This window comes from Canis lupus, chromosome 18 (genome assembly GCF_011100685.1).
Source record: "Canis lupus familiaris isolate Mischka breed German Shepherd chromosome 18, alternate assembly UU_Cfam_GSD_1.0, whole genome shotgun sequence".
NCBI classification, from domain to species: Eukaryota; Metazoa; Chordata; class Mammalia; order Carnivora; family Canidae; genus Canis; species Canis lupus.
The window spans coordinates 17,259,360-17,272,385 of NC_049239.1; the positions used below are offsets into that span (position 1 = coordinate 17,259,360).

The 13,026-nt window shown below is 45.5% G+C and overlaps 1 protein-coding gene across 6 annotated transcripts in view; it reads left to right on the forward strand.

The window, feature by feature from the left end:
• NAPEPLD (N-acyl phosphatidylethanolamine phospholipase D) overlaps positions 1 to 10,586 on the forward strand; it is a 50,649-nt gene extending 40,063 nt beyond the window's left edge. For all 6 annotated transcript variants that reach the window (XM_038562802.1, XM_038562803.1, XM_038562805.1 and 3 more), the window contains exons 3-5: positions 1,956 to 2,602; positions 4,876 to 4,990; positions 10,222 to 10,586. In XM_038562802.1, the coding sequence (XP_038418730.1) occupies positions 1,956 to 2,602; positions 4,876 to 4,990; positions 10,222 to 10,344 (885 nt within the window). In that variant the 3' untranslated portion in view covers positions 10,345 to 10,586. The remainder of the gene's footprint in view (positions 1 to 1,955; positions 2,603 to 4,875; positions 4,991 to 10,221) is intronic.
• The last annotated feature ends 2,440 nt before the right edge of the window (positions 10,587 to 13,026 follow it).

Here is a 13,026-nt window from a genome sequence, read left to right on the forward strand (position 1 = left end):
GTATTCAGGATCTAAACTAGATTTATGGCTATGAGAAAAGAAACCAAGTAAAAACGTTGAGTTGGTGCCTGACCAGTTGTCCAGGTTGCGGTTTCTTTCCCCATCTGGAATACTTACACAGTGCCTACAGCACGACAGCCGCTCCTTCTCCGGTCCCCGCAACAATGAAGTGTGAGTACAGTTGTGTCCATTTTTCAGGTGAGGAAACTAAGGTATAGAGGGGCTAAGAGGCGGCTTTGCTGTCCTCCACCTCTGCTGCTCCTGCTCTTCCCCGGTCGCAGCCCTTGTCCCACTCAGACCATCTGTGACCTCTTGGCTCTCCTCCACCAGCGTCTCCCCACACTTGCTCTGACTGCTGTCTCCGTTGGTCATCTGTCATCTGGGCAGCTGTTGTCACCCATTCTAGGTCATCATTTACACTCCAGAGGGGTTTTTCTCTAAACCTTACTTGGGACAAGTCTTTTTTTTTTTTTTTTGTTCTTCCTGATTCATTTGTTAGTGAGTGTGTATGTGCACATCAGGGGAGAGCAGAGGAAGAGAATCTCAAGCAGACTCCCTGCTAAGCACGAGTCAGATGCGGGGCGCAATCTCACGACCCTGAGATCATGACCAGAGCCAGAATCAGGAGTTGGGTGCCTAACTGACGGAGCCACCCAGACGGGTCTCTCCCCCATCGAATCCCCCTTTAGAATGCTTCCTGTCTCTGGGTGGACTACGGCATTCTTACTGTGTTCTGATCCTTTACAGATTGTCCCCTGTCCCCAAACGCCATGTTCCCGCTTGGCTCCGTGCCTTTGCTTGGGCATTTTCTGCACCTAAAACGACCTCCTCCCTTTTTTCTGGCATCATGAACTTCTCATCAGTTGTTCTGCAGCTCACACAGGCTCCTGTGTCTGATGCTTTTGGCGCCTGGGCCCTTCATTCCTTCTCATTGGCTGTCGCACATCTTGTATGTTCCCTAATTATCCGATGCCACACTCCCTCTGCATTGATTTGCAGCAGCTTACAAACATACATAGGGGAGTCAAAACCCGGCGGATGAACGTAGGAGAGAAGTGCACCGTCAGTGTAGAGAAATACAGGCACGATCAAAGTCGGTGGAGCAAGTCTTGAACACACGTCCCGTCCGTGCGGGGCCGGGCGCGAAGCACCTTGCCCGGAGGGACCCTGGGCGCCCTAGAGCGTTAGTGTCAGAGCGAATGGGTTAGACGGGGGTCCTACGGGGCAGCCCGGGGCGGGGGGGGGGGGCAGAGGTTTAGGGCCGCCTTCCGCCCTGGGCGTGACCCTGGGGACCCGGGATCCGGATCGGGTCCTGCGTCGGGCTCCCTGCATGGAGCCTGCTTCTGCCTCTGCCTGTGTCTCTGCCTCTCTCTCTCTCTGTGTCTCTCATGAATGAATAAAATCTTAATAAAAAAAAAGAAGGCAACGGTTTTCTAAGCGCCAGGACTGACCCTGAGGCAGACGTGCTGCTTGATCCCGCCACCGCGGAGCGTGAAGGCCCCCGGAGGCAGCAGTCGGGCTGCTGTGCCGCGGGGACTGCGGTCGCCCCACCCGCCGCGGCCCGGGGAGCGCCCTCGGGGACCCCGCGGCTCCCTGTCGGTCCCAGGGTCCCAGTCGGAGGAGGCGGCACTGCCTGCCCGAACCGGGCTGCACATCTTCCCGAGGCCGCGGGGTGGGGCTGGGGGCGGGGGTGCTTTGCCGCGGGCCGAGGGAGGAGCAAGCCGGGCCCAGGCGCACGTGTCACTCACTCGGCCTCCGCTCCGCTTCCCCGGGCAGCACGTGCGCGCTCACGTGCCAAGCAGAACAGCGCGTGTCCTGCACGAGGTCCGGGCTCCCACCGCCCTCCTCCCCCACGCCACCCCTCTGCCCCCTTCCCCCCCTGCTCTCCCTCCTCCCCCGACCCCTGCCCCCCCCCCACCCCCCGACACCGCCTTTCTTCGTCTCTCCCGCCGCAGGAACTGGACAAGGAGCTCCCGGTGCTGCGGCCCTACTTCGTCGACCGCCCCGAGGCCGCGGGGGTGAGCGGGGCGGGCCTGCGGGTCACGTGGCTGGGCCACGCCACGGTCCTGGTGGAGATGGACGGGCTGGTGCTCCTCACCGACCCGGTGTTCAGCCCGCGCGCCTCCCCGTGGCAGCGCGTGGGGCCGCGGCGCTTCCGGCGGGCGCCCTGCTCGGTGGCCGAGCTGCCCGCGGTGCACGCCGTCGTCCTCAGCCACAACCACTACGACCACCTGGACTGCGGCTCGGTGCGCGCGCTCAACGAGCGCTTCGGGCCCGAGCTCCGCTGGTTTGTGCCCCTGGGCCTCCTGGACTGGATGCAGAAGTGCGGCTGCGAGAACGTGATCGAGCTGGACTGGTGGGAGGAGAACTGCGTGCCCGGGCACGACAGCGTCACCTTCGTCTTTACGCCCGCCCAGCACTGGTGCAAGAGGACCCTCCTGGACGACAACAGGGTTCTGTGGGGCAGCTGGGCCGTCCTGGGGCCTTGGAGCCGCTTCTTTTTCGCCGGAGACACTGGCTACTGCTCAGCTTTCGAAGAGATAGGAAGGAGGTTTGGCCCTTTTGACCTGGCAGCTATTCCCATCGGAGCGTACGAACCGAGGTGTGTAGACGTGGCTCCAGAGCTCTAAAGCACTTGCGAGCTGGGGATGTCCTGTGAGGTCATCTGTGACTTTTTTTTTTTTTTTTTAAGATTTTTTATTTATTAGAGACACAGAGAGAGAGAGAGGCAGAGACACAGGCAGAGGGAGAAGTAGGCTCCATGCAGGGAGCCCGACGTGGGACTCGATCCCGAGACCCCGGGGTCACGACCTGGGCCCAAGGCGGCGCTAAACCGCTGGGCCACCCGGGCTGCCCTCAGTGGATATTCTTAATATATTAAAGCATCTTACTTGTAATTATGAAATTTTTTCCTGTGTCACAATATATAAAGATCATATATATAGTGATGATCTAATGTGTACAGGTTACGCAAATCCCTCACAGAATTCCCCTTTGCTGCTTGCATTGCAGCTGTCTTGTTACTAAACTGGGAGAAGGCCAGGAGCACAGTATTTGCTCTAAGAGAATTAAATTGTGGGAGCCTCTCCTGTGTAATCCATTTCTTTGGCCAGTACTAACAGTTTTAGAAATAAGAATATCAGTGAAATTTAAGAGTATTCTATAAATGTGCAACCATTACACCAACACAGCTTTCAGTAGTATCCCTGTGGGGGAATCTCCTCTCACCAGTATTCTATCCAAGCTGGTTAGGAAGTTTTGTTTTTATGTTTTTTTTGTTGTTGTTTTATTAAAAAGTAAGCTTTTGTGCCCAACATGGATCTTAAACTCAAGACCCCAAGATGAAGAGTCATAAGCTCTACTAACTGAGCCTGCTGAGTGCCATAGGATGTTGTTTTTATTGTAACTTTCACACCAAAATAAAAATTTTTAATTTATTTCAGATAGACATGAAGGTAGAAAGGCATATGTCCATCCCTTTGATTTGCTATAGGACTTAAAAAAGAAATCAGTAGAAATACCAAAAACTATCTGCATCTTGTCCTGAATTCCCAGTGTTAGGACACAGGACAAACAGTGCTTCTCTAATCTGCTGTTGAGTAGAACACAGTGGCTTTGTTTCTAGGTTCCCATGGGGCCGGCAGCTTCTAACAGTAAATAACAACCCTTTAGCTCTTGCAGATGGATGAACTTTTCCATGGTGTGTTCTAAAAAATGCAGAAGCACCTGTTGAATCTGGGTCCATGAGTCTTAACCGCAGCAGAGCGGGCAGCAGCAGAGCTGAGATACACATTCCCAGCAGTGGGTAAGGCTGGGGTCTGCAGGCCCCTGCCTCCTGAGCTCTGCTCTTCCGTAGGCATCGGGCAGCTTTACGGCGGTTTCCACACACTCTCCCCATAATCCCCCTTCTCTATCCTCTTCTTGCTGAATCCTGCACCTCACTGTTCACTTGTATCATTTTTATTTATTTTACTTTTTATTTATTTATTTATTTATTTATTTATTTATTTATTTATTTATTTTTTTTACTTTTTTATTTATTTATGATAGTTACAGAGAGAGAGAGAGAGAGAGGCAGAGACAGGCAGAGGGAGAAGCAGGCTCCATGCACTGGGAGCCCGACGTGGGATTCGATCCCGGGTCTCCAGGCTTGCGCCCTGGGCCAAAGGCAGGCGCTAAACCGCTGCGCCACCCAGGGATCCCCACTTGTATCATTTTTAAATAAAACCTTTGAATAGTATTTTTTTCCTTCCAGTCTTTAGCCTGTCCTACACTAATTTTGGTTTGCTTTTTGCTTTAGCAAGTTTAAAAAAAAAAATGGTTTCGGTAAGTTATCAGGTTCTCTTTTGGTTTTTAGTTTTTTACCCATTATTTAATTTCTTTGATTCATACCAGGATTGTAAAATATCTATTTATTTATTTATTTAAATTTATTTTAAGTTTTTTATTTTTTTATTTTTATGATAGAGAGAGAGAGAGGCAGAGACATAGGCAGAGGGAGCCCGATGTGGGATTCGATCCTGGGTCTCCAGGATCGCGCCTTGGGCCAAAGGCAGGCGCCAAACCGCTGCGCCACCCAGGGATCCCTACTTTTTAAAATAACAGTAAGACAGATCTTCAGAATAAATGGTCAGTAAAATCAAAGACCCGTGAAACAACATCTTGCCTTCCAATGGGGAGTTTGGCTTGAGACTTAGCTATTGCATAGCAGTTTGTATAAGATTTTTCTTATTTTGTTTCCAGCAGAAGAGTAGACTCAAAAGAGATGGTTTTGCCTGTCTTACTCTTGTGCAGAACCTTTAAAGGTTGATTAGATGAAGTAGTAATTAGAATTTGTATTTCAAAGCCAGAATTAATAAATTGCTATTTTATCAGGTGGTTTATGAAATACCAGCACGTGGACCCAGAAGAAGCTGTGAGGATTCACATTGACGTTCAAACAAAGAAATCTGTGGCTATTCACTGGGGGACTTTTGCTTTAGCAAATGAGGTGAGTGACTGTGATAAAAATAACTTTGGTTATGTGTTGGACCTGAAAGGATTCAGGCATCAGCACACCTTGCATGCAGTGTGCTCAGAGACGAGACTGAAATCAGAACCTGCACGGTCCTCACGTGAATTAGAGGGATTGATCACTTTTATTAGAAAGACCGTATTTATGTACAGTAAAAAACATAACCCCTCAGTATATGCTGTGCTTTTGGCTTATTTCTGTAAATGAAGCATCATTTATAGAACAAAAAATGTGTATAGTCTTGGGAAATAGGGAAATGAACAGATTATGTCTTCCCTCTCAAGGGGGCATTTATTCTAGCCGAAGATGTAAGGTGTGTACATAACTCTAAAACAGGTGTTGATAGAAGTGCTTTGCAGTGGGACAAAGTGGTCTCATGACTCATGGACTGTCACTGATTTTGGAGGGGGTGGGGAGGGAGGGCTTCATGGAAGAGGTGACATCTAAACTTGGCTGTGAGAAGGCAAGGAAGGCATTTCAAGAAGAGGAAGGGGAGGGAATAGGCTTGGAGGCAGCAAGCAAAGAGGGTATAGTGAAGAATTGGTTCAGCCAGAGTATGGATGTGACATGAGGGCCATGGGGGAAGTAAGGCTGGACAGTTTGGGACTTTTTAGGAATATGTTATTCATCCAGTAATGAACAGTGATGGAGTGCTGTGTGCCAGGTGTTGGGATACATGGTGGTTTTTCTCCCTAGATTAACACAGAAAAACTGATTTTTTTTTTTCCTTTAGGTAGTTGAATCCTAGAACTTAGCTATCAGCCAGGGTTCTGGGATAAGCAGAAAACAAGCAAAATTTAGAAATGGGTGGTTGAACTTGGCTTCTACTTTGCTTTATGTGGCCTCTTCCCCACCCCAGGGCCGCTCTGCAGGAACCCTGTTTCCAGGCTGTTCCTAGGCACTCCCTCTGCCCTATTTCTGGCCTGCTCTCTTCCTAACTAACTTGTTCCGTAGTTACCTAACACACTGCCTGCCCACCCCCTCCGGCCCCATCAGAATTCCCACCCCACGATGCAGCAGCCCTTGAGCCAAGCAACGGAGGGGATGGAATGGAGTGAATAAATGAAGGACCCCAGGGCCAGGGAGGATGAATAACAGGATGATGCATGTGTACGTGAAGGGGAAATGGGGTACTGGTTTCCTGTGACCTGCCCTACCATTTGGTGGCAGTTTCTTATTCTGTGTGTGTATCATGTGCATCCATTCCACGTATATAGATGTAGATACTTGTGTGTATGTTCCATATAGTATCTACACAGAGACTTTTATGAAGTCATACTACTTTATTTTTATTTTTTATTAAAAAAAATTTTTTTTCTTTATTTATGATAGTCACACACACAGAGAGAGAGAGAGAGGCAGAGATACAGGCAGAGGGAGAAGCAGGCTCCATGCACCGGGAGCCCAACGTGGGATTCGATCCCGGGTCTCCAGGATCGCGCCCTGGGCCAAAGGCAGGCGCCAAACCACTGCGTCACCCAGGGATCCCCATACTACTTTATTAAATCTGTTCAAAGATGGGGCACATGGGTGGCTCAGTGGTTGAGCATTTTCCTTTGGCTCAGGGCGTGATGGAGCCCACATTGGGCTCCCCACAGGGAGCCTGCTTCTCCCTCTAGGTCTCTGCCTCTGTCTCTCATGAATGAATAAATAAAACCTTTAAAAAAAATTAAAACCCTGTTCAAAGAGAAGAATCAGGATGATTCCTAGACTTTTAACAAGTCATTGGGAAGATGGTCATGCTCTTTACTGAGATGGGGAAGAGGAGAGGCTAGAAACCTCCATCATCAATAGTTAATGGTGTTATTCAGCCTCCCAAGAATTCTTTGTTACAAATCTTTCTTTCTCTTTCTCTTTCTTTCTTTCTTTCTTTTTTCTTTTCTTTTCTTTTCTTTTCTTTTCTTTTCTTCTCTTCTCTTTTCTTCCTTTCTTTCTTCTTTCTTTTCTTTCTTTTCTTTTTTTTACCACCTTTCTTAATGAAACCTGTAACTCAATCATAAGTCTTAGCAATTTAGAACGTGTTCATACTTTGACATTAGATGCATAAACCTGAAAACTATGAGTTTGTTAAATGATAAAGACGACAGAATTTGGGGGTGTTTACCCTATGAGTAAGCACTGTAAAATGATTTACATAAAAGTAGTTCTAATAGCTGCTTACTAGACAGCAGACTGAAGAGGTCTTTAACTTGGCAACACTTAAAAATTGTGTGTTGGTTTCCTGTGACCTGCCCTACCATTCAGTGGCAGTTTCTTATTCTGTGTATCGTGTATACACACACACACATATATAGCAAAATTTAATTTATCTCAGTAATTATGAGTGAGTTTCCTACATGATGAATTTAAGCACTAAGACTTAAAAATTCACTGGTTTTGGTGGAAACAAATTTCAGACATCACAGAAGATATGTAACTTTTGAACATATCCTGTTGGGGTAGATCATAAGAGAGTGACCCTCTAAAGGGAATTTATGAGTTGTCTGGGCTGCTTGCCTAGTGCCGGGCACTTCCTCTACTCCTTCACTCTTACCTCTCTAATCTGCTGTCTTGCTGTATGGCTCTAGGGCATTTCCACCTCCCTCGTGGGACTGAAGTATACTTGCACAATGAGATTGCTATCAGTCACTCAGAAGGCTTTCTTGCCTTCTAAGGTTACTTCTAGATGGCCGAAATACCCAACAGACCCACAGAGAAACTCAGAGAGATAATGCAACGTCAAAATCCACACTAAATCAGAGCCAATTAAGTGACTGATGAGCTACGAAATGTACTAGTGTAGGGTGATTGTATAAGTGTCATTGTCCAAGACTCATAGGGCATTGGGGTGTGCATGAGGTGGGAGTGTGTGTGTGAGACTTAATTAACAAAGCACGTTATTTTTCAGTGGGAAATTTCATCCTTTTCAATCCCCTCATACTAACATTTTGAAAGGGAAATGCTTTGACTTAGGTTGTCAAAGTTAAAGTTACACTTTATGGGTGATCTATTAGCAATTTCCTATATGATCCAGAAGCGTACAAGGGAGGAGACCCACATGGCCAATACCTACCTGACAGACTACCTTTCTTAGGCCACAGAAAACTTTCCTGATTTTCCTAGTGCATCACTGGCTGTCTGTCCCTTTTTGGTCACTGCTGGTTCCCCTCCTGCCCCCCACCCCCTCAAGCAGGGAGTGCCCTTGACTCCATCTGGGCCTCTTCCCTACTGGGTCACTCCCTTGAGTAGGGATCTTTTCAGTCTTATGGCCAGTGGTCTGTTGTACCTTTCACTCCCAAGTCTCTCCATAATCCATGTTTATATTCCAGCTGCCTACTTGACATCTCCACCTGGATGTCCATTAGGTACCAAAAACTTGAGTTCTGATCTTCCTTCAGAATTGTTTTTTACTTCTCAGAAAATGGTTCTTCTGACTCAGGTCAGAACCAGGACTTCTGTCCCCCATCCTGTTTTCCCTGCATGCAGTCAGCTCAACCTTCAGAATAGTATTTTTAAGTAATCTCTACCCCCAACATGGGACTTGAACTCATGACCCCAAGATTGAGAGAGAGTCACATGCTCTACTAAGCCAGCCAGCCCCCACCCCCCACCCCCGAATATTTCAGATTTGGACTAGTTTTCACAATTTGACTATTTCTACTCTGTCCTTTCCAGTCTGTTCTCAACACTCTCAAGGGCAGTGACCTTTATGCCTTCAATGTGGTCAGCTTCCCTCCTATTTGGCTCCCACGACTGCTGGCAAAGCCCCATGCAGTCCTGATCCAGGTCTTGGGTCAAACATGGCCTTCTCATAGAGGATCTCCTAGCCTGGGGTATTTTTTTATTTTAATTTTTTAAAAAAGATTTTATTTAGGGGCACCTGGGTGGCTCAGTGGTTGATTGAGCATCTGCCTTTGGCTAGGTCGTGATCGTGGGTCCTGGGATCGAGTCCCACATTGGGCTCCTCACAGGGAGCCTGCTTCTCCTTCTATGTCTCTGCTTCTCTGTGCCTCTTATGAATAAACAAACAAAATCTTTTTTTTTTTTTTAAAAGGATTTTATTTATTTGACAGAGAGAGAGAGCATAAGCACGGGGAGCGGGAGCAGAAGTCTCCCCACTGAACAAGGAGCCCAACACGGAGATGGATCCTAGGACCCTGAGATCATGACTTGAGCCTAAGGCAGACACTTAACTGACTGAGCCACCCTTAGCCTGTGGTATTTAAAATTAAAGCTCCATCCACATTTATCACCCCTCCGTATTTTCTCCCCACACTGTGTTAACCACTCTGAGAACATCATCTTATCCATTTCTTATTCCCATTTTGTTCTATTATTAGAACATAGGCTACTTCAGATAGGCACTCTGAAGACAGTTGTAGGATGAGTAGAGGTAGACCGACCACTGGCCATAGGATCAGAGACTGATTTTTATTCCTACTTTATGCTTCCACACTTTACAACTTTTCTCATTGAAACGGAGAAAAAAAAAGACCCCTGAATAAAGGAAAAAGGAGACAAAGGGATATGGGGAAAGTCTGTCTTAGTTCTGTTCTCTGGGTCCTTCGTACACTCCGTAGACTAGTGTCAGTCAATACTTGGCCAGCGTTTGAGGGTAACAGCCTTCTCTGAGCCAGAAACCTTTCTCCAGCATTTGCTTATACACACCCTCTTATAACTTAAGCTTCTGTGTTCCTCAAGGGTGTGGTTAAGATAATACTGTCTTTGGCACATCGATTCCATTTAGATCAGGATTTCATGTAGTGAAACTGATCAGATTTCATGCAATCTCATGACGTTCAGTCTAAGTTGGTACCACATTTGACATTCGTGATATCTAGATAGATTGGGAAGTATGCCATTTCTGTTGGCTTTATTAAGGATTTTTAAAAAATTTTATTTATTCATGAGAGAGACAGAGAGAGGCATAGGCAGAGGGTGAAGAGGCTCCCTGCAGGGAGCCTGATGCAGAACTTGATCCCAGGACTCTAGAATCACGCCCTGAGCCAAAGGCAGACGGATGCTCAACCACTGAGCCACCCAGGTGCCCCTATTAATGATCCTTGATTAGAAGCCATGATCGACTCATTTGGTAATGCTTGAATGAAAAGGACATTATTTTAAGCAGGCGTATGTTGGTTATTTTAGCTTCAACTCTTACTTGAAATATCTCCCAAATATATGCATGGTTAATCCTTTTTCATTTTTCCCCGTCTGCCCTCTGCCAGCATTACTTAGAGCCCCCAGTGAAGCTGAGTGAGGCTCTAGGAAGATACGGACTTAACTCAGAAGATTTTTTTGTCTTGAAGCATGGAGAATCCAGATACCTCAACGCCGATGAGGAAAACTGAATAAATGTGAGCACAGGAGCTCTTAGTGACTAAGGTATCCTCTAAGAAAGACCAAGGAATTCCTGAATATGAGAATTTTTTTTTACATTGGGAAACAACTTCTGCAAATTAGTGTTTTATGTTTTGCGTGGTAACTTGCTTGCTCCTCCGACTGCCAGTTCATACAGAGAAAGAAGAGTTCAGAGGTGGGTCATTTCCATAATGAATTGGTGACGGGGGATTAAAATCTTGTCTTAATGGTATAAGCATTGCAATGGAACTATTTTTTAACAAGAGCACTACACTTTAGTGGTAGTATTTGGAAGTTATGAAAACTGATTTTTGAGGTCTTATTTCTGTTCTTCTGGTTAAGGGCCTCCTGCAAGATTGAGTCTATCTAGCTAGACTGTTCCAGAGGCCTGCGCATAGAAACCCGCTTCTTGTATTCCCAATAGAGAATGTGGTGAAATCGACAGCCACATGCTTACAGCAGCTCTCCTTGCTCTGTCAGGATTAGCTTATATGCCAAATGTGAAGTGATTTATTTTTTTAAGCATAGAAACATAGGTTGGGCTAGGTTCCCATTTTTAAAGACTTAATTTTTAAAAAGAGGAGTATTTTCTGTTGCACGTCTACAATCCCTAAATCGGAAGTGGAGCTGGGCAGAGGCAGGGAAAAGGGGGTGGTTATAAGGACATGATTGGTGACATTTTCTATTTTTAATTTAAAAGACCTGCTAAGCACAAAGATAGCTGCAAGGAAATATTTTATAAAGATAAATGCAGATCTTAAAATGTTAATAATTCTCTGTATTCCATTTTCTCTCCATCTGCTCATTTCTCCCACTCATTTCATAGCTCCAACCCTGAATATATCAATAAGGTCTATAAATATTTTATGTTTTACATGATTCAGATGGCTTGTATTTTTATATTAAATGACCTCTAAGCATGATTCTACTTTGCTAAGCTAGTAATACTAGCAATTAAAAGAAAAATGGTGATTTTTTTGGCAATTAGCTGACTTGAGTTTAGTCCTTTAGGGGCTCTCTGGCTGCTTGACTGCTCTCAACCTTCCATGAGAGCCGATCAGATACATTAGAGGCCCATCCTGTCTTTCTGCTCCACAGTCTTGGTGAGGTAAACTTTATTCACACAAAATAATCAAAATAGGTTTTCTACACCAAATGCTACCCAGCAGTATCCTATTTTCACATACTATATATGCACGCCACCTGTTAGCCACATAATCTCAATTTGAGTCCCTCTACCGTGGATCCCGCCATATGTCACCTATGCGCACTGTGCCTCAGTTTCCTCACGTACAAGAGGACAATTTTGACCTACCTCCAAAAAATGTGAATAGTGATTTTTTTTAAAGCACTTTGAAAATATAAGGGAGAAAACTATTTCTTAAGACATCACTGCCTAATATAGATCAGTAGATCTGAAAGCTGAAAATAGGCTCGTCCTTTTGAATAGTGCATTATTCCTGCTGCAGAATCCACCATATATATTTAGGGCACGAAACACTGAGGACTGACAACTTTATCTCCTTTTGTAAATTTGAAGAGTCACAGACAAAATAAATGTAAATGATCATTTATCAAAATTTAGCATTTTTATCTTACAAAGATGCAAATCAGTCAAGGGGAAATGTGTATATAATGATGTGAATGTACGTGATTTGGGGCACTAAAGCAGAAAAAATTTACCTATAAAATAACCTTCAGGAAAAAAAAAAGCTGAATCACCATAAACCTTTTCACTCCAAAGGAACATTCTAGCAAGCAGATGGGAATGGAGGTGTTAGGTTGAGGGTGGTTTAGCTGGCGGTGGTGGGGGCTGCTGGCACCCTAGTACTAGCCTGTGTGGTCACCTTCCTTGCTGTTGCCTGCCACACTGAAAATTCATCTCTCACCTCTGCTTTGTGAAGACCATCTTAATTTGTCTTCTCCATGAATGGCCTTAACATTATTTCTGTATTCACAGAAACTAACTGCAGGTCTCTGAGCACTTTAAATCATGTTCCATCCAGTTCATTTAATGAAAAGGACTGCCTTTTTCTAGGCCTTCTCAGAAGCTTTAATTTTTATTACCATTCACATTCTTTCTACATTGACATCTTGTTTGTGAAGAAGTGTATGGAGCTTCATGTTTCCTCGTAGAATCACGTGCAGTTTGTGTGGTTTCAGTTTTTTCACTTAGCTACATTTTTGCAGGGTTTATGTACAAAGCAAAACCAAATTTTGAAAAGTAAGCCAAATCCACTCTCTTGCGTCCATTCAGTCTAACATAGGGCATAATGCCTTTTACTTGGTCTTACCTGATCAGTTTCATTTTGCTCTCCAGTTAGCCAGCACCCATTCGAACCTGTGAGATCTTACGGACAGTCCCTTCCTCCTGTAGTAAGTGATGGACACCCAGAGGTTGGTTCTTCCTTGACCAGAGGGTCGGATCACTCATTGCGGGGGGAATCCCACCCAATAAAAGCCAAGATGTGCCATGACCTACATAGATCAGGAATTCCTTGTGCACTTTGACTTTGTAATTTTTTAGGAAGTTAAAAATGACTCCCCTTTTATCTAACATTTTGACATTTCAAACTCAATGCTCTGAACCCCAGAAACTGGGATTATCTCTTAAACTAAAGACGGAGGAAAAGAAATGGCGTTTTAGAATCCAGTGCTGCTGAAGCACATCA